The 21,228-nt window shown below is 50.3% G+C and overlaps 2 protein-coding genes across 4 annotated transcripts in view; one reads left to right on the forward strand and one right to left on the reverse strand.

The window, feature by feature from the left end:
- The window catches only part of CTNNA2 (catenin alpha 2), a 459,457-nt gene that overhangs the window by 173,201 nt on the left and 265,028 nt on the right, over positions 1-21,228 (reverse strand). The gene's annotated exons all lie outside the window — the stretch shown is intronic.
- Positions 130-3,596, forward strand: LRRTM1 (leucine rich repeat transmembrane neuronal 1). The gene has a single exon (XM_077301173.1). The coding sequence runs from the start codon at positions 1,603-1,605 to the stop codon at positions 3,169-3,171; it is 1,569 nt and encodes a 522-aa protein (XP_077157288.1). The 5' UTR covers positions 130-1,602; the 3' UTR covers positions 3,172-3,596.

A 21,228-nucleotide genomic window follows, 5' to 3' on the forward strand; every position in this document is an offset into this window, starting at 1 on the left:
ATGCCATCTCATGGCTTCCCCCTCCGGAACGTCTTGCCCCTGCAGCTGTCTCGGGTTGTGTGCGCGTGTGTGTGTGCAAACGCCGGCGTGCATGCAAGCCGTGTGGCGGAGTTAAGGGCGAGAGAGGGGCTTCAAGTCTTTTCTCCCCCACCCCCACCCCGCCCGCCCCTCCGCGCTGCCGGCTCCATCCGAGAGCCTCTGCCTAAACTGTGGCTCGGACGCCCACCCCTTCGTTGCCATTTGCCCGTGTCTGCACGAAGCCGCGATCGCGAGCCGCTTACGACACGCAGCCGCGCTAGCGCCGGGTGGGAGCCTCTGGCCGCTGGGGCTACAGACGGCTCGGCTGGCGGGCAGGGAAGGGAAGGAAGGAAGGAAGGGAAGGAGCAGGCAAGGCAGGCAGGCAGGCAGGCGAGGCGATGTGATGCGCTCCCGCTCAGCCGCCGCCCGCTCGCTCTGCCCGGAGCGCCGTCGAAGGAGCCGCGCCAGCCCGCGATGGCCGAATGAAGCCGTCGCTCGCCGGGCCGGTCCGCGGCGACCACGGGATGCCGTCTCCTGCTACTCCGCGGAGTAAAAGGGGCCTCGCCGCCGCGCTCCTCCTCCTCCGAGGGACGTGAAAGGGGGAGCCGTCCAGGAAAGAGGGGTCTTTTCCTGCATTTGGGAAGGGGGCTTCCGTCTCGCCTCGCCCTCCCCCCCCCTCCTCCCCAGTCCCCACGTCACAGCCTCGACTGCAGAGGGGGAGAAAGGACGGCAGGGAGACGAGCAGAGGACGGTCGAGCCCCATGCCCGGACCCCAACCGCCCGGAGGTCCTGGGAGTGCGCCGGAGAGGAGGAGAGGAGCGGAGAGGAGAGGAGCGCGCTGGACAGCCCCCCGTCCGCCCCCCTTCCCCCGGGCCCGGCCCTTGGCGACGGAGCAAAGGGAGACATTGTGCGCCTGCCAGCCGCGCAGAGCGCCGGAGAAGAGCAAGCGAGAAGGCGCAACAGAGAGCTCCTTTTCCGCCGCGCATCTCATTAAGCGCCAACACAAAGGGAGCCCGCGGCATGGAGCCCGTCCCTCTCTGGCCATGGGTGGGTAAGGCGCCTTCTCCTCGCGTTCTCCCCTGAAGGGACAAGAGGGGGAGTCCGTGCTTGTCTCTGTGTGTGTGTGCGCGTGTGGGTTTTTTGGGGGGGAAGAATTCTTCCCTTTTCCCTTTTTTCTCCCCCTCCCCCCTTTTTTAATTTGTTGTTGTTTTGCTGCAGCATCTTAAGGGGGACCCCCCCTCCCCACGACGCCTCGTCCCTCTTTTTTTTTTTTTGAACGCCTCTGAACTTTAACGTTTGTACAGATCTCTGCATGCCGGGGAGGGGGCTGATGTGGTTTTAAAGGAAACCCCCCCACCCCGACCCCCCAAAGTGAGAGACTTGCCCCCCCCCAGCCCCCAATGCTGCGCTTATTTTTGCCTGGCCCCCACCCCCCGACCCCCCTGTCTTAGAGATGGTATGATGTAGGCTCCGGAGGGGAAGGCAACGGACAGACTAAACAAACACAACAAAAAGAGAGAAAGAGAGAAAGAGAGAGAGAGATTCCATGGACATTCTCATGCGTCTTTGGGGAGATTCTTGCTAATGGATTTCCTTCTTATTGGGGTCTGTTTAAACTGGCTGCTGAGGAAGCCCCCCGGGTGGATCTTATGCACACTCGCTCTTTTCTCCAAAATGCTTCCGGCCGTGCATAGTGGGTGTCCACTCCTCTGCCGCTGTGAGGGGAGGCTTTTGTACTGTGAGTCGCTGAACCTCACGGAGATGCCTCACAACCTGTCGGGGGTGATGGGCTTGTCGTTGCGGTACAACAGCCTGTCGGAGCTGCGTGACGGACAGTTCACGGGGTTGATGCAGCTCACGTGGCTCTATTTGGATCACAATCACGTTTGCTCCGTGGAGGGGAATGCCTTCCAGAAGCTGCGGAGGGTCAAGGAACTCACGCTGAGTTCCAACAAGATCACCCAGCTGCCCAACACCACCTTCCGGCCCATGCCCAACTTGCGCAGTGTGGATTTATCCTACAACAACCTGCAGGCTCTCGAGCCGGACCTGTTCCACGGGCTGCGCAAGCTGACGACGCTGCACATGAGGTCCAACGCCCTCAAGTTCGTGCCCGTCCGCATCTTCCAGGACTGCCGCAGCCTCAAGTTCCTCGACATCGGATACAATCAGTTGAAAAGCCTGGCCCGGAACTCTTTTGCCGGCCTGTTCAAACTCACCGAGCTGCACCTGGAGCACAACGACCTGGTGAAGGTGAACCTGGCCCACTTCCCCAGGCTGATCGCTTTGCATTCCCTCTGCCTGCGGCGGAATAAGGTCACCATTGTGGTCAACTCCTTGGACTGGGTGTGGAATCTGGAGAAGCTGGACCTCTCGGGCAACGAGATCGAGTACATCGAGCCGCACGTGTTCGAGAGCGTGCCTCACCTCCAGTCCCTGCAGCTGGACTCCAACCGGCTCACCTACATCCACCCGAGGATCCTCGACGCCTGGAAGTCCCTCGCCAGCGTCAGCCTTTCCGCCAACGTCTGGGATTGTGGCCGCAACATCTGTGCCTTGGCCTCGTGGCTGAGCAGCTTCAAGGGCCGCTACGACACCAACTTGCTCTGCGCCACCCCCGAGTACGCGCAGGGCGAGGATGTCTTGGACGCGGTCTACGCTTTTCACTTGTGTGAGGACGCAGTGGACCAGACCACCGAGGGCCACCTGCAGCTGGCCGTGGCCAACAACAGCGACCAGCTGCTCGCCTACAGCCCGGCCACCCTGAACTACGACCTGCAGGAGACCGAAGGGGACAGGACCACCAATTCGGTCACGGTGACTCTGCCGGGCGAGAACGGCGAGAACGCCGTTCAGATCCACAAGGTGGTCACGGGGACCATGGCCCTGATCTTCTCCTTCCTCATAGTGGTCCTGGTGTTGTACGTGTCCTGGAAGTGTTTCCCGGCCAGCCTTAGGCAACTGAGGCAGTGCTTTGTGACCCAACGCAGGAAGCAGAAGCAGAAACAAACCATGCACCAGATGGCCGCTCTGTCGGCCCAGGAGTATTACGTTGATTACAAGCCCAATCACATAGAGGGAGCCTTGGTGATCATTAATGAGTATGGATCCTGTACTTGCCACCAGCAGCCGGCGAGGGAATGTGAGGTGTGAGCGTATCCTTAGGTGCGTTTGGGGTTTTCGTTCTGGTGGGGGAATTGTGGAAACCAAATAGCAGAGGGCAGAGAAAGAGACAGTGGAGGGGGGGGGGGCGCAGAGCCGAGTGCCGCTGCTAAGATTATTAAAACAAAAACAAAAACAGAGGAGCTGTGTCCCCAAAAAACAAACAAGACTTGAAACGTTAGCTTTACTGTGGCTGAAAAAAAAAAAAACCTTCAAACTGTCTACTTTCAGAAACAGAGAGAGATTTCAAAGAGCAGCTCTCTCGAAAGATCTGTTAATATTCAGAGCAAATCGGAGTGTAAAAAAACAAACAAACAAAAAACAAAGGTATCGACTATTGATTTTTCTTTTTTGTAAAATGACAAGAGAAGAAAAAAAATATGTTTAAAATAAAAAGGAAAATAACATTTACAGTTTTTTAGAGACTGGCGTACCTTACCTGGAATGTCAACCTATATTCCAGCATGTGTGTTGGGGAAGGGGAAGGGGGGGGGGCTATTTGATTGTGTGTTGGGGAGGGGGTATTTGATCTCTCTCTTACTTGCCCAAAGTGCATTGGCAGGCCCCTGGTGCCAATCGAGCCGCATGAAAGCAAAAGTTTATATCGACATTTGGCTGCTGGGTTTGGGAAGGGAATGGCTGCCTTGCCCTGTTGCAGTTGAATTGCTAAAGGGGGGGGGGGGGGAGGCACCGAAAATCTAGCTCTCAATCTGGTACTTGTCCAATCTGCGAGGAGTCCCTTGAGGATGGGAGAGACGAGTGGGATGCTTTAAGTACTAGGGGCAGCAGATTCACTCTCTGTCCGCACTGGAGAGGGATTGTTAGTGGCTTCCAGTGACACAGAAATGCAGTTCCTTTCATCTTGCTGCAAAAACAAAATGCCCCCCCCCACACACACACACACTCACAACTGCAGGCCTGATATCAGGGGCAGGAGAAAAGGAGGAGAAAGGAGGGGGGACGACGACATCTGCCTAAGATTGCTGTTTGCTGCAATGGGGCTGCAGACACAAGGGAGAAGTCAGTGGGGGGCTACCATCTGTTTGCAGGAGGGGGGGAACACTCTCTGTGGCTCTGGAAGTTCCGGGTGACACAGTGAAACAACTTTGTGAAATCTCAGATTGGTACAGCAAACAGGGTGGCCGGCTCCTTGTTTGGAAATTCCTGGAGATTTAGAGGATGCAGACTGGGGATGCTGGGGTTTGGGAAGGGGAGGGGCCTCAGTGGGGTCCGATGTCACAGAGGCCACCCTGCAAAGGGGCTCTCTCTCCGGGGAGCAGATCTTGGTAGTATGCAGAGGAGCTGCAATTCTGACAGCCCTCCAGGCCCCAAGGGATGGTTGACAGCCCATACAGCAAACCCTGGTGGTGGTGGAAGTTTAACAGGTCTTGGAGGACCTGGCCTTATGGGTTAATGTGTTGGGGGCAAGTGGGGGGGGGGAATGTTTGCTCTTTAGTGGCATGAATGTGATTAAGGGCAAACAGGAAAACCTGCTAATGCAAACGCAGTTTGGTAGGCGAATTTCTGCACCTCCCTTTGAGTGTCAACCTTATATTGCACCCTCCCCCCCCTGCTTTCTGACCTCCTCAACCTCAGTCCTGTGACCAGCCTGCCGAAAGAAAATATTCCATAGCCCTGGGTGTCCTACCTGTGGATTTTCTTAAATGAAAGGAAAGATAGGCATCTCTCTCTCTCTCTGTTTCATCATCATCATCATCAATCAACAGCTTAGCATCTGAGTAAAGTATATGGATGGGAGATGTTGTGTGTGTGTGTGTTGTTTTGGACGAGGTAGAAGCAAATGCCACGGAATTAGCTTCTATTTAATTAACTTAAAATGTCACGGCTTTGAAGCAAACAAATGTTTGAAGCAGACAACTGACACCTGGTGGCAGAAACCGGAGGGGAGGGGAAGCTTCATAAAAATGCAAAGAAGGAAAGAACTAAAGCTACGCTTCAATCCCTCCCCCTCCCCCTGCAGAATTGTGTATGGCCAGGGGCGGGGGGAGAGAGAGAGAGAGAGAGAAGAGCCTGGCTTTGTGAAGCTGGCAATTTCTCCGGTGGAAGAGCCATTTCACAGGTACCTTCCACCCTTTCCAAAGAGAAAACGTATCTGTCGCCTGGCCTCTTCCCTCCCTGCTGACACATTGCAGCCTCGGTGTGACCGGAGAGCCCCCAGCGATGGATAGAGCTGCTTAGGGCGGACGAGGACATGCCCCCTCTCCGCAAAGCCCCACCCCAAAGGACGCCTGTCTCTTCCCAAAGCCAGTTATGCTTCTGTTCAGGATCTTAGCGGAACCTGGAGAGGGGCTAGAGCAGAGCTCGGATGCCGGCCCCCCTGCAATCCGATGGGCAAAACTCCCAGTGACTAAGGGCCCGTTCTTTTAGAATCAAAACACAAGAGGAAGCAAAACACCAGACCCGAATGCTTCTGTTCCAGATGAAATCATGCAGGCTTGACTCATGAAGCTCGTCCCTCGGATGTGCTCGGGAAAGAGCTTGAGGAAAGAGTGACTGGGCATGCCAGAGATCTTTTTGTGTGTGTGTGGGGGGGGGGGGTGTCCAGGTTTTACACTCGATGCTCAATCACGATGTTTCAATGTTTGATGCGGAAAGGCCGTGAGGATTTTCTAGCTGCAAAACCCAGAGCCAAACAGAAGCGTCAATCACACAGTGCCCCCCCCCCAACGCGTCTGTCACGGACTTCTGAGTAGCGCACCGTCTCCCCTGTAGCAAAGGGGATGGATCGCTGAAGGGGAGGGGGGCAATTGTTTTTCTTTTTCACTGGCTTCCAAGGGCACAGTTTGGGGCTGCACAGCTTTGTTGTCAATTGACAGAGCTCAGAAAGAGGGTCTCGAAGGGCACAACTGTGCAGCCATGCAGTGTGTACATAGAACTGTACATACACGGTTGTACAGAGATGCACAAGAGGGACACATACAGAGACAGAGAGGCAAGAGTCGAGCATGGGAGCAGAACATCGCTGCTGAAATAAGGGGGGGAAAGTCTTGCCTTTTAGCAGAGGCACACTATTTAAATGCACATAGTTTTAGAATTAAAACTTTACAGCCCACCTCATTCCCCATTTCCTCATCCTCTTACGCCACACCTTGCCGGCTTAATCCATCTTGTACCACTTCTGAAAAGGTTTTCCAACGACTCTGACCATCTGTTATTATGATGTTCCCTAAAGATGCACTGCCAATGCAACTAATCCAGTTGGAGATAACATTGAGATGGGTGAGAGGGTGTGTGTGACTCAGTGGTGGAGCATCTGCTTGACATGCAGAAGGTCCCCGGTTCAATCCCTGGCATCTCCAGTTAAAAAGGACTAGGCAGAAGATGATGGGAAAGACCTTGACCTGAGACCCTGGCTCAGTGGCAGAACCTCTGCTTGGCATGCAGAAGGCCCCAGGTTCAATCCCCTTCCAGTTCAAAGATCTGGTAGCAGGTGATGGGAAAGCCCTTCGCCTGAGACCCTGGAGAGCCATGGAGGGGGGCTGTGGCTCAGTGGTGGAGCATCTGCTTGGCATGCAGAAGGTCCCAGGTTCAATCCCCAGCATCTCCTGTTAAAAGGATCAGGCAGTAGGTGATGGGAAAAACCTTTGCCTGAGCCACTGCCAGTCTGCATGGGCAATACAGATCTTGAAGTGCCAAGGGCCAGATTCAGTATAGGGTAGTTTCATGTGTAGAGAGAGACAAATGGAAAGAAGTCTGTAGGGGACAGTAGCTAGCTAGTCTCTTTGTCCCAAACTTGTCCAAACCATGCTATACACTCACAACCAGTATTCTGCAGGCTGGGTGGAAGTCATTTTTATAATATTTATAATAAATAAATACATAAATAAATACATAAATAAATAGAAACTGTAGAGCACAATGGCTCGCATTCATTTTTTGTGGCCCAGATGCATCTGCAGTCATTTACTCCTTCCTTCCAGGTTGCATTCCCTGATCTGATTGAACCCTACTGCATTCTTGGGCAGGAGAGCTAGGAGAAGGATCCCCCACAAAGATTCAAAAAATCTTTTTGCCGTCTGAAGTAGCAAGACAGGTGCAAAAGGTGTGTGTGTGTGAGAGAGAGGGATCCCCTGGTTTGTGACCACATTGTTGGGTCTGTATGATACAAAGCTTTCCTCCAAACATTAGGAGACCCAGAGACAAGAGCACACACTGTCACTTTTAGGAAACTGCTAGATTTTGCAGCTCTGAATGCTAATCAGAGTTCATTTATCTTCCTCCAGGCCTCTCCCTCCTTCCCCCCCCCTCTCTTCTATACTATGGGGGGGGGATATCACAAAATCAATGATAATGGATCACATTCTGGATGTGCTTGGAATGTTGAACAGGCCGCAATAGTTGTTTCAATAAGAAAAGGTTCCGGATTGAACCCTTTTTATAATGGTTAATGGGAACTGCAGGGATCTCTAAGCGAGTGGGGAAAGTGCTACGCAGAAATCTCATCTCAACATCCGGAAGAAGCTCCTGATGGTTAGAGTGGTTCCTCAGTGGAACAGGCTTCCTTGGGAGGTGGTGGGTTCTCCATCTTTAGAAAGGTTTAAACAGAGGCTGGAGAGCCATCTGACGGACAGGCTGATTCTGTGAAGGCTCAAGGGGGTGGCAGGTGACAGTGGAGGAGCGAGAGGGTTGTGAGTGTCCTGCATAGTGCAGGGGTTGGACTAGATTACCTAGGAGGTCCCTTCCAACTCTATGATTTTATGATTCTATGCATGATGCACATCAATAATTGTCTTGTGTAAGGTGGGCTAAACAAGTGGTCCCAGTTGCCTGGGAGGGGAGAAAAATAGGAACACTTTTAGCAGATTGTGAATGCTGTTAAGGAAATGGAGGTACACAGGAAGCAGGATGGGCAACCCCTCTGCCCCACCCCGGCCCCCAACTTGGAGGTAAACCAAAACAACATGAAAGCTTTGCTTCTGAGGAGGAGGCACAAAATGCTTCCCTCTCCCCGGGAACAAAACACCACGTACTGAATGACATCCTTATTAGCCAAAGGAAAGGAGTGTATTGAGCAGGCCCTCCGATGGAAAAGAAAGCTACTCAGATTAGGGAGAGAGAGAGAAGGGGAAAGAAAGGCCAAGGATGGGATTCCGAGTGGCAGACGGGCACGACAGACAGACAGATGGACGGAGAGTCAGACGCACATATAAGGAGACACTGAAGAAATGAGACAGATGTTATGTCTAAATATCAGGAAGCACAAGGGGTGTCTCTATGTTTTCTGGGGGGGGGGTTTATCTGCAAAAACAGGCCAGTTTTCATGCTGACGTGATTTCAAGGCAAGAGATGTTCAGAGGAGGTTTGCCCTTGCCTGCCTCTGTGCAATGACCCTGGATTTCATTGCAGTGACCCATCCAAGTGCCAGCTGGGGCCGACCCTGCTTAGATGGGATTGGGTTGGCCTGGGCTGGTCAAGGCCCTTTCCAGGGCTTTGACGGATACCCAAGCTAATTGAGCCCCATTGTTGTCAGTGAATTTCCCTACTGTGGGTTCTTCTAGGGAGCTCAGGGGATCCTGCCCTTTGAAAGTGCTGGTGATTTCTTGCTGAACAGACTCCAGAACTCTTAGTGGCCATCTTCCTCTACAAGTCCCAGGGACCTTTGCGTGGAAGCCGTGCCTCATCAGTTTGCACCAGGGTTAACTCCAGAGGGCTCAACTGCACTCTGAACACACACTGTTTTCATCTGAAAGGCTAACCAAGAGGAAACGCCTCCCTCTCGGTTTTTCAGCAATTCTTCCCAAATCGTCGTGGCCACAGTGTTGTGGGAATGGTCATGGATGGGGTTACCGGGCTGAGCCTGGCAAATAAGAGGAGGGCTTGGCCACAGGGACATGGACATGGAACATTGCTTGTGTCACTCTGCCACTGATGGGTAAAACCTGGAAGCGACAAAGGAGAGCTCAAGGAATTTGCTGGTAAAACCACAGAGTCCCCAGCAATTCCTAGAGTGACCTGGCTTTACCTGGACGTGATATTGCAACCTCAGTGATGTTGCCAGGGCTTGGCAGTGGGAGGTATCCTGCCATAGAGTGAGGCCCTATGAAGAAATACACCTCCTCCTGTAGAAATACAACCAAAGCAAAGGAAACCAATAGGCAAAAAGTTGTGTCTTCTTGAGATTTATTAAATCCTAAATCATTTTGCAACCAGAACGGGGTCCCGGGTATTCAATCCCGCTTTCTATTGCTTCCTCAGTGGTTGCAATTATAGTCTTCACATAACATCATATAACGTCACCAGCATTACAGATACAGGATATCTATATCTATCCTGTACCTGTAATACTGGCGATATTATATGAAGTTATATTAAGACTATAATTGCAACCACTGAGGAAGCAATAGAAAGCGGGATTGAATACCCGGGACCCCGTTATAGAGGGAGGCCAGGCAAGCCTAGTCACTGGATGCCAATCTCCAGGTGGGCCCTGGGGATTTCCCAGAATTCCAGCCCATCTCCAGACTACAGAGATGAATTCCTCTGGAGGACATGGCAGCTTTGGAGGGTTGATGTTATGGCCCTGTATCCCACTGAGCTCTACCCCTGAATCTCCTGGCACATCCCAATGTGGAGATGCTAACCTTACCCCCAACTCCTGACAGGGGCCAGGGGGATTGGACGGCCCTAGGCACTAAAAAACTGTCTGGTATCCCTCTTGGATACAAAAGTCTGGCATTTTCTAATCCTGCCTACAGGAACTGTCATTTCCCCTGCTGATAGCTGGCAGCACAACATGCCCACCCACACCCACACCACACTGCCACCACTTTTAGTTTGCCTGTTCTAACCAAACACGGCAGCTGCCACCACTCCAGGGCTACAGAAAGGGCCTATTTCTCCTCTTATTTCCTATGTTCCTCTTTATCCCCCCTCCACTTTTTTAAGCACATAAAGCAACTGTGTTGGATTAATTTACTTCCCCTGCCTAACCAGGTTTGCCAATTACAAGTTGGTAGTGGGAATCTCCTGCGATAACAACTGGAATAACAACAGCTTACTTCCCCTGGAGAAAATAGCTGTTTTGGGAAGCGGACTCTGGCATTATACCCCATTGGGGTCCCTCCCCAAGCCCCCCCTCCAAATGCCATCACCCCCCCCCTGCCTGACGCTGTCAACCCTACTACAGAAAAGTGAGTTGAGAAGACTTTTAAATCTCCCTCTTCCTGACCATGGATTTTGTTTATTTGGGGGGAGCAACCTCTAGGTACAGAACTGGGGTCTCTGTGAGTGGGTAAGTAGTTGTGAATTTCCTGCATTCTCAAGGGGGTTGGACTAGATGACCCTGGAGGTCCCTTCCAACTCTATGATTCTATGATTCTATTTATTTAGAAATTTATATTCAATCGTGTCTTTGAAAATTCAGGGTGGATTACACATATCTGGGAGAAATGGAGGGGACCCTACAAATGTCCCCTGCCTCGATCTTCGGTGATAGGCCGCAAGTCTTCTCTTTGCACATACCCCCTCATTCCTGGCCGCAGGCATACTGGCATGCACAAGCCTTTTGGCAAGAAACTCTATACCAGGGGCGGCCAAACAGTGCCACCCCAGATGCCCGTGGACTACAATTACCATGATCATACCTTTCTCAGCCAGACTAGAATAAGAAGAGTTGGTTCTTATATGCCGCTTTTCTCTACCCAAAGGAGTCTCAAAGTGGCTTACAGTCGCCTTCTCATTCCTCTCCCCACAACAGACACCCTGTGGGGTTGGTGAGGCTGAGAGAGCCCTGATATCACTGCTCAATCATAACAGTTTTATCAGTGCCGTGGCGAGCCCAAAGTCACCCAGCTGGTTGTATGTGGGAGAGTGCAGAATCGAACCTGTCTTGCCAGATTAGAAGTCTGCACTCCTAACCACTACACCAAACTGGCTCTCTGCTCCCTCCCTGTCCGTTTGCAGTCTCGAACAAGCCGGTGATCAAAAGGTTAACGTTTCAAATGATTGCTGGTGCCATATGGCTGGATCGCCCCATCAATTTTCAGGCAGGTATTTTCAAACCGGTGGTTTTTAACAATCCAAAGCTGGCCAAAAAAAGGGAAAAAATGGTTCCGTCTTTGCGGCAGGGAAACCCAGTGGAAAAAAAGGACAGGGAGGAGGAGGGAAATGCAGGGCAGGCTTGAAAATCATCTAGAATATGTAAGGCCATGAGCAGCTAATGAAACAACGGAGCAAGGCCAAAACTGTAATTGGGTGGGTGGGTGTCCAATGCCCGGAAGAACACAATGAGAGGTTCCCCCCCCCCCGAGGGGGCTGAGCCCAGCTTGATAATGGAGGCCTTTGTTGGGAAACCTGTCGATTCAGAGGCTTTTCTCTCTTTCTTTTTTCTAATTAAGAAAACCTTGCCACTTCTAGCATTCAAGAACAGCCATTCTTCCCTCTCCTCATCCGTTAGACTGAATTTTTCTCGTTCTTCTCCGATACTGATCATGCATAACATTTTGATTTTTTTTTCCTAATCCCCCCCCAGTATATCTGATATATAATTAAAGGTAATGTATCAAAGGGGGGAGGAATTGGCACACCGTTTTGATTATCTTGACTAGATGTGATGCTGGAAGCAGAAAGGGCGTATTGGCTGGGATCCAGTGATGCACCAGCAAAATCCGAGACGGACTTGTCAACACCTAGCGCTTCCCCCCCCCCCCCATGCATATATTACAGTGCCGAGAAGTGAGTTCTTGCAAGCTAATAAGTGGAAATGCAAGGGAGATCCAACAAGTCTGGCTGAGCCCAAGAGGATACCGTATTCCCCCTTCCCTTCTCCACCTCTTCTGCCCCCACTTGCAAGAACAGGAAACACAGCGCAGGATACAACCCACCGGTACATTCTAGCTAAACCTTAGCTTTGGGAGTGTTAAGTACACGACAGAAGAAGAAGGAGGAGGAGGAGTTTTTATATCCCAATTTGCATTACTCAGAGTAGTCTCAAAGTGGCTAACAACTGCCTTCCCATCCTCCAAAAACAGACACCCTGTGAGGTGGGTGAGGCTGAGAGAGCCCTGAGATTACTGCTCAGTCAGAAGAGTTCTATCAGGACTGTGTTAAGCCCAAGGCCACCTAGCTGGCTGCAGTTGGAGGAGCGGGGAATCAAACCCAGCCTGTCAGATGTTCATTTGTTTGTTTGTTCATTCATTTTGTGCTTGCATGGCACCCTTCCCCAGAGACTCGGGGAGACTCAGACATTTTAAAATGTTATAATCATAATTCAATCTAAAATTTAAAAATAATCCTTCTCACTTTAAGGAAATGTGCATCAATATATAAAACAATAAATAGGGTCAATCTGCTTGATCTGTCTCATTATTCCGAGGAAATGACCCGGGGAGGGGGAAGGTTAGTCAGTGTACGATATATGACTACATGTGTTATCATAATGGGTTATTGTATTTATTTAATGAATTAGTGGGCTTGAACCATCCTGAAAAGAGGAAGTCAACAGGCTCAGAAAGGTGCAGCTCTGCTTACAACTGCGTTGTTAGTGTCTAGGATTCATTAACGTTAAAAATGCCGATCTATGTGCAGCTTTGGAGTTTTGTGATAGGCCCGCCCTGGAATTTGGACTCTAAAACAAGCCACCAATGAAGACTCAGATGCGACGTTTAGGGAGAAGAGAACATGAAACATGGGGTGTGCATGGTAAGGTAAAGGTAAAGGTATCCTCTGTGCAAGCACAGAGTCATGTTTGACCCTTGGGGTGACGCCCTCTAGCGTTTTCATGGCAGACTCAATACGGGGTGGTTTGCCAGTGCCTTCCCCAGTCATTACCGTTTACCCCCCAGCAAGCAAGCTGGGTGCTCATTTTACCGACCTCGGAAGGATGGAAGGCTGAGTCGACCTTGAGCCGGCTGCTGGGATCGAACTCCCAGCCTCATGGGCAGAGCTTTCAGACTGCATGACTGCTGCCTTTCCACTCTGCGCCACAAGAGGCTCTGCATGGTAAGGAACAGTGATCAAAACACACAAACATACACATAAAGGACCTGGAGGGTTTTTAGGGGAGACTTGGCATACTCTCTCTCTCATTTCACCTGGAGATGCTGTTAATATCTAAGTATGTCCTGACTGGGCACCAAACAATTATGGGAGACAGAAGACCCACAGTCTTGTGATGTTGTTTTTCTCCCACTTCCCAAGGATGAGGCACCTAGTAAATCTATCGCTCATGAGAGTGGGATGTGAGAAAGGAACGGAGGCAAGGAACGAAAACTGTTACAGTAGAGCTGGCTATCTCAACTAGGGTTTTGTGAAACCCTGGGGTTCCTTGATGGCCCTGGAAGGGTTTTCCAGATGGGTGGGAGTTAATTAACTTCAATTACAAGAAATGTTAAACATTGTGTGATATGACTATATATAGTCATGCCCCCTCTCAAAAAATGGCCAATGAGAGGCCTGGAGGAGGTGGAAAGGGGAGGGGCCCCAGGTGGGCGTGTCCACAGCTCTGCTTCCCAACCATATTCTGCCCAATCATGGCACTGCTGGGGTTTCTCAACGCCTGAAGCAGGGGTAGTCAAACTGCGGCCCTCCAGATGTCCATGGACTACAATTCCCAGGAGCCCCCTGCCAGCTGGCAGGGGGCTCCTGGGAATTGTAGTCCATGGACATCTGGAGGGCCGCAGTTTGACTACCCCTGGCCTGAAGGATATTTCAGGAGTTTCTCAATGGTAGAAAAATTGAGAAAGGCTGCTGTAGGGAGAACAGAAGTTCCAATGCCCCAAACTCATATACTACCCCCCAAAAAAAATTAAATCAGAATAGATTAGTAAATTAGTAAATCAGAGTAAACCATCTTCTAAAATACAGTGTCAAGTGAGGGGGAAAGGGAAAACAGAGTCCATATTTAACAGTTGGGTGATTAAAAAAAAAAGATTAACAGAGCATTTAGGAATTGATTACGGAAAGAATGCAGTATAATTGATTACATGTTAAGATTTTAATTTTTACTATTTGTATGATTGCATTTGGTTGCCTATGCTGAAAAAAAATCACTTCCTTATAAACAAAAATAACAACAGCAGACAGTTCTTCCCAGATAGTTCCTAGCACAGGGGTAGTCAACCTGTGGTCCTCCAGATGTCCATGGACTACGATTCCCATGAGCCCCTGCCAGCAAACGCTGGCAGGGGCTCATGGGAATTGTAGTCCATGGACATCTGGAGGACCACAGGTTGACTACCCCTGTCCTAGCATATACCTTGTTCTCTCAAGATTTATTTCAAGGTGTCAATACTGCCCAAGGGGTTTTCAATCTTTTCCAGGGGATTGCAAATCTAGGTGGCATTCAATTGTCCGCCCCTGACTTGCCCCCCCCCATCTTTTGCCTTGTCCAGTCATGGTCTGTTCAGGTCTTAACTAAACTAAACCTAAAATCACTTCCATAGCAACTTGGTCCCAAAACTGGGCAAACCCAGGTGACTGCCTAGGGCACCAGAACTAAAAGGGGCCACTAAACAAGGCCTCGACCGAGTGGAGAAGGTTGCCAGCATCCGATATAACAAATGATCTCCATATGATAACGGTTAACCCTGGAGAAAATGGCGGCTTTGGAAAGTGGCCTCTATGACACTGTAGCCTGCTGGGGTCCCTCGCATCCCCAAATCCTGTCCTTTCCGAGCTCCACGTCCAAAACCTCCAGGTACCCCTATGAGTGGATGTACTACTGCCTTGTGCTGAGTTAGACCATTGGCCTATCTACAGCCAGTTTGGTGTAGGGGTCAGGAGCGCGGACTTCTAATCTGGCATGCTGGGTTCGATTTTGAGCTCCCCCACATGCAGCCAGGTGGATGTCCTTGGGCTCGCCACAGCACTGATAAAACTGTTCTGCCTGAGCAGGAATATCAGGGCTTTCTCAGCCTCACCCACCTTACAGGGTGTCTGTTGTGGGGAGAGGAAAGGGAAGGCGATTGTAAGCCACTTTGAGCCTCCTTTGGGTAGAGAAAAGCGGCATATAAGAACCAACTCTCCTCCTCCTCCTCCTCCTCCTCTTCTTCTTCTCCTTCTCCTTCTCCTTCTATGGCCAACCACTCAGAGATGTCCTGTTAACAGTGGCTCAACGGGATGGCTTCTCACTCTTCTCTGCAAAGCTACCGCTTGCCTCATGCTTCAAAACCCCTTTGGCTGGCTCTAATGTCACAGCTAGCTGCGATACCTGACAGCGGCTGGCTTTGGAATGGCGACTCAGTGGCCAATATGGACAGTCCACCTGGGAGAACATACAGGAAACCGTATGGAGACCGGCCTCTGCCACCCAGACACATTTTTCAGCAGTGTCCACGTGGCACCGATGATGTAAGCAGCCATCTCACGTTCTCTGTAATCTGGGATTCTGGTCACGCATTAAACCCTCCGGGAAGATGACTGACACCTGTTCGTTTATGACAGTGCTGAGATCTCTGGCGTATCATCTCGGGAGCGACAGGTGAGCAGCTAACTGAATGTTGTATCCAAGCTCCCCTGTCATCTTAATGAAGACGGCACAGCATTAAATTATGCCTGAATGATACTATTAGTGACTAAGCACACAGGCCTCTTGTTTACACATCCTGCCCCTCTGTGCTCATTTGGAAAACGTGCCGTTCTGTTCTTTCCCCACCCCACCTCCCTGCCCAACCCCCAGCACAGACATGCGGTGCAGTTTAACAATAGAAGACCTCAAATGGTTTTCTCAATAAAGTCTCTGAGAAGAAATATGCCTTAAAGTGGTGGAGAAAGGGCTTATCCGGCTAGGCTCTCCGCCATGCTGGTCTTCTTATGCTCTAATGCAGGGGTAGTCAACCTGTGGCCCTCCAGATGTCCATGGACTACAATTCCCATGAGCCCCTGACAGCAAATGCTGGCAGAGGCTCATGGGAATTGTAATCCATGGACATCTGGAGGACCACAGGTTGACTACCCCTGCTCTAATGGGTACTGGGGGGGTACTCCGTTACAAACATGGAGCTGAGATTGGATTCAGTTATTTATTTATTTTTAGTTTTGTAGGGGGAGGACAGGCATGAACATTACACTCAGTCCATTTATGATTTCTTAAGGGGCCGCCAAGCAACTCCTTAAAATATTTCCACCTAGAATATAATACTGGGATAACTAGTCAAACTGGGTGGAGAACATGGACCAAGAGAGCAAGGCCTCCGTCGCTGTGTTTGTGATGCATGTCTACAATCAACCGTATGTGTGTGGGCAAAACCAGGCCTATATTAGATCTCCGTGGCCAACCAGATGGAAATTCGACCGACAGCTTGGTTTGCTAGGGAGCCAGTGCTAAATATTAAAGAACATCGTTAAAAACACACACACACACACACACACACATGGGGATTTTGGGGGCCATTCTGCACAACTTAAATGTAGCCAAAGTGTTACCTTTTGTAAACGGTATTAATTTAACGTTCCGCATGAAGTCGTAAACAAACTGCAAAACTCCCGCCAAACTCCAGCAACAATCGGAATTTTGTAGCGCTTAGTAGGAAATTCAGAAAAGTGGATTCCCCAGAAAGAAACACTACACTTCTGAGCACAAGCTGCAACACATCAGCGAAAGACATGTGCGTTCTCAAAATAGCGGTACAAAGAATGTCCCTCCCCTGCTCTCGCCCCCGAGCTTCCAGAGACGCTATCACCATTCCCCCCCCCCTTAAACCGGCGAAAGTAACGAATAAGCAAGGCTTCTTCGGCTGAAGTCCTTTCACAGAAGTGCTTAACAGTACAACAGAGCTCCCTTCTGCAATGGCCCAGATGTTTTTTTCCAGACTCCACTTGACTCACTATAAAACGTGATTGTGATGGAAAATGTACTTCTCTGATGCAGCCCAGTCCGCAAAGCAGTTCCCCAGCCCCCCTCATAAACCTGGGGCTGCCACCAATGTGTTTCTCAGTCCTGGTGCTCAGGAGGTCACCAAATGTCCCACGTTTCCCCTGATTCCAAAGATGCCGCTTGGCCCTGTTGAGATGCTACATCTCTTTCCACTCTGGACCCTCAGTTGTAACTCACGGCTGTGCCGATGATCCAAACCGGCATCTCAACAGTTTATGGACTGAGATGTTATCTGGTTAGCAATTCACTCGTTAACACCAAGAGAGACCATGAATCGAGTCCGAAACTCTAGACAGTGGCTTGGCTCTACAGGGGAGGGAATCTAGACTGTCAATTAAAGGTGCAGCTGCTGCTCAGAAATCACGTCTAATTCCTTATGCCTGCCTGTGACGTAGGTTGCCAGATGGGGTCAGGGAAGTGGTTGAAGCACCATAGTACTACGGGTAAAAAAGAAATGGAAGACACATAGGTAGCTCTAGGAATCATCAGGAACTCTATGATACTTAAAATAAAATCTGAGAGTGATGTGTGTGATGCCACATATAACACTGAGATCATTTCCCCTGGAGACATGGCTGCTTTCGGGGGTGAGCTGTCCGGCATAATCATGGTGAGGTCCCTCCTCTTCCCCACCTCTCTTCTCTCCATGTTCCACCCCCACCCATCCCCCAAATCTCCAGGAATTTCCCGACCCCGAACTGGCAACTCTTAAACTCCCTCGGGTGACCAACTGGCTGCTCCAATTTTTGCAAGACTGATTTGCCAGCCTACCCAAAAGGGGATGTGGCAGGTGCTGACAACCCAGCAGATACAAGAGAAAGATGCAGCTTCAGGAGAACGGGCTTAGAATCCTAGAATCCTAGAGTTGGAAGGGACCTCCTGGGTCATCTAGTCCAACCCCCTGCACTATGCAGGACACTCACAACCCTCTTGCTCACCCACTGTCACCTGCCACCCCCTTGAACCTTCACAGGATCAGCCTCCCTGTCAGATGGCTCTCCAGCCTCTGTTTAAAAATCTCCAAAGATGGAGAACCCACCACCTCCCGAGGAAGCCTGTTCCACTGAGAAACCTCTCTGACTGTCAGGAACTTCTTCCGGAGGTTTAGACGGAATTTCTTTTGAATTAATTTCATCCCATTGGTTCTGGACTACCCCTGCGGGGCTTGTTTGAGGAAATATCGCTTCTGGGATCGTATTCCATTCAGACAAACCACACGCTAATTGTTCTGCTCCTCGCAATAAGGCCAAATGTTTCCATTTTACACCAGAACGTTTGGTGGGGGATTCTATACAGCTGCGTTTACCCCCTGAAGTGTCTGAGAGGGACACAGCTCAGGCTGTGACACTGATTCCAAACGACAGGCACAGATCACTGAAGGGGATATTACGTGGCGTACGACCTGACAGGCTGGTGTCTCTCAACCTGAACACAGAAGATGACTTGTCATGCAAAAACAAACCAAGTGCAACTCGATCCAAGGATAAGTTTGAAGTTAGCTAGATGTGGTTGATTTCTAAGAGGAAGGCTGGCCCAGTGGTGGGGAAGGTAACAGGGACTTATGGGAAGGGAAAACGGTGTGGAACGGGGTCCATGAAGTCCTTACCGACTCACCCACAGAAGAATAAGCACCATTGTTATGATTATTATTTATGATTATTATTTCAAGCCATTACATCACGCCTGCCACCAGGAGATGCATGGAATCCCTGGAGAAACAGAACTAATTTTATATTTCATCTAGATCGGCGTCTGACAAAATGAGGTGAGATTTGGTGATGGGCCTGCAGACCTGACAGCACACACACAAAACATTTGGAGAGACAGCTTGGTGTCGTGGTTAGGAGCACGGACTTCTAATCTGGCGAGCTGGATTTGATTCCCTGCTCCTGCTCCATGTGCAGCCAGCTGGGTGACCTGGGGCTCGCCACAGGACTGATAAAGCTGTTCTGACCAAGCAGGAATATCAGGGCTCTCTCAGCCTCACCCACACCACAGGGTGTCTGCTGTGGGGAGAGGAAAGGGAAGGTGATTGGAAGCTGCTTTGAGACTCCTTTGAGTAGAGAAAAGAGGTATATAAGAATCAACTCTTCTTCTTCTGTTCCTCCTGGAATCTGGTTTTCCTAGGAGGGCTACTGGCATCACAGCATAAGAACAGAAGAGCAGTGCTGGGTCAGATCAGTGGTCCTAAGATCCAGCATCTTGCTTCACAGGGTGCAGCAGTTCCTCTGGATGGCCAACAGCAGAGTATGGAGGGTGAGCCTCCCCCTCAGGTTGTCTCCTGGCTCTGGGTTTTAGAGGATTAGTGCCCCTGAATGCAGAGGCTGTCCGTCACCATGGCTACTTCTGAAATACCAACCCCCAGGTAGGTGATCTACTGGAATTACTGATCTCCAGACTAAATAAATTACATTTTTTCTAATTTATTTCTTCAAAACTTGTACTCCACTTCCCCTGACGAAAATGGCTGCTCTAAAAGGTGGAGACCACCCCCCTCTCTAAACACAACCTTCCCAGGCTTCATTCTTCTACTGGGTATTTCTGGACCTGGAGTTGGCTCCACTTAAGTAGAGGCTGGTCCCCCTTTCCCCCTTTGTGTGTTTGTAGCCTTGATCTGAGGGACACATGGACAGGAAACTCTTGTGTGTTGTTCCCACATACCAAGATGTGATAGATAGGGAAGATTACAAACTACCTCCGTCGTTTCGAGTTTGCACATTAAGGAGGCAATGTTGTATAGCGTCTCCCGCTGAATGTCATTTGAATAATTTCCTTCCATTTTCTTTTGCAAACGTTCTACCCAATCTGCCATTCATTCACATTGATACGACCAATGAATCCGATCCCCCCCCCCAAAGTACCCACAGCTTCTCTGGTTCTCCCAACTCTCACATAAAGGTGTCCCGGTCACATTGTGAAGCATAGATGCACAGAGGGTGGACTGAGATAGTGGCAGACTCTGCTGCCACCCATACGTGTAAATAAGGAAGGCCATTAGTACGTGTGCAAAGCAATCCCCGTATCTTCGACACACGCACAGGAACTCCCCTTGTTTTTGAGGGTCCTCATTTTGAAAAGACAGCCACAGACTTGTGCATCTGCAGACATGCAGTCGAATGAACGTGCATGGAATGTGCCGTGGAATTCGGCACTACAATCCCATTTCCACAGGACGGCCAGGTCCCTCCTGGCAACCAGTGGGGGACGGAGGCCCAGCTGACGTTGCGGCAACATGTTTAGATCACTTCAGATGTGACCTGGAAGACGTGTCATCACACAGCAACATAAGGAGATGCTCTGGGATTCAGGCAAAAGCTCTCTGGTCAATTAGGCTTCTGCTATAAAGGGTTCTTTTGCTTTTACCATAAAGCCCCAATACCAGAGTGTAGCCCCAGCATCACCAAAGTGATGACATGATGCTCAGTTCATCTACCTCACAGCAGTCAGAAAGCGTCTTGCGCTCTGCCCTCCTCAGTTCCCTTTATGTATCTAAAGAGCCAGTTTGGTGTAGTGGTTAGGAGTGCAGACTTCTAATCTGGCATGCCGGGTTCGATTCCCCACTCCCCCACATGCAACCAGCTGGGTGACCTTGGGCTTGCCACGGCACTGATAAAACTGTTCTGACCGAGCAGTGATATCAGTGCTCTCTCAGCCTCACCCACCCCACAGGGTGTCTGTTGTGGGGAGAGGAAGGGAAGGTGACTGCAAGCCGCTTTGAGCGGCATATAAGAACCAACTCTTCTTCTTCTTCTTCTTCTTCTTCTTCTTCTTCTTCTTCTTGTTCTAAAATGTTCCAGTTCACAGACACCGCCCCCCAGTGGGGATCAAAAGTGGCATCAAGTCATGGCTGACTTATGGTAACATGTAAGGTTTTTAAAGCATGAGATGGACAGAAGTGGCTTGCTGTTGCTTTCCTATGCACAACGACCCTCAACTTGCTTGGTGGTCTCCCATCCAAGTACTAAGCAGGGCTGACCCAGCTTAGCCTCCGAGTCATCCAAGTCCATCTTGTTAAGCACAACTAGATAACTTTTCCCAGCCCATTTTTATAAGGCCTGCGATCTAAAAAAATTATTTTGGTCCTGCTTGGCAGGAAGTAAGTCCTACCAGTTCGAGCAGCCTTCCCCTCGTTGCTCTAATCTGCCTTCCTGGTAATTGCTGGGGAGTAACGTCTCCTCACAATGAGAAAACCAGAACGTTTTTTTCTATTTCCC

This window comes from Paroedura picta, chromosome 10 (genome assembly GCF_049243985.1).
Source record: "Paroedura picta isolate Pp20150507F chromosome 10, Ppicta_v3.0, whole genome shotgun sequence".
Classification (NCBI taxonomy): Eukaryota; Metazoa; Chordata; class Lepidosauria; order Squamata; family Gekkonidae; genus Paroedura; species Paroedura picta.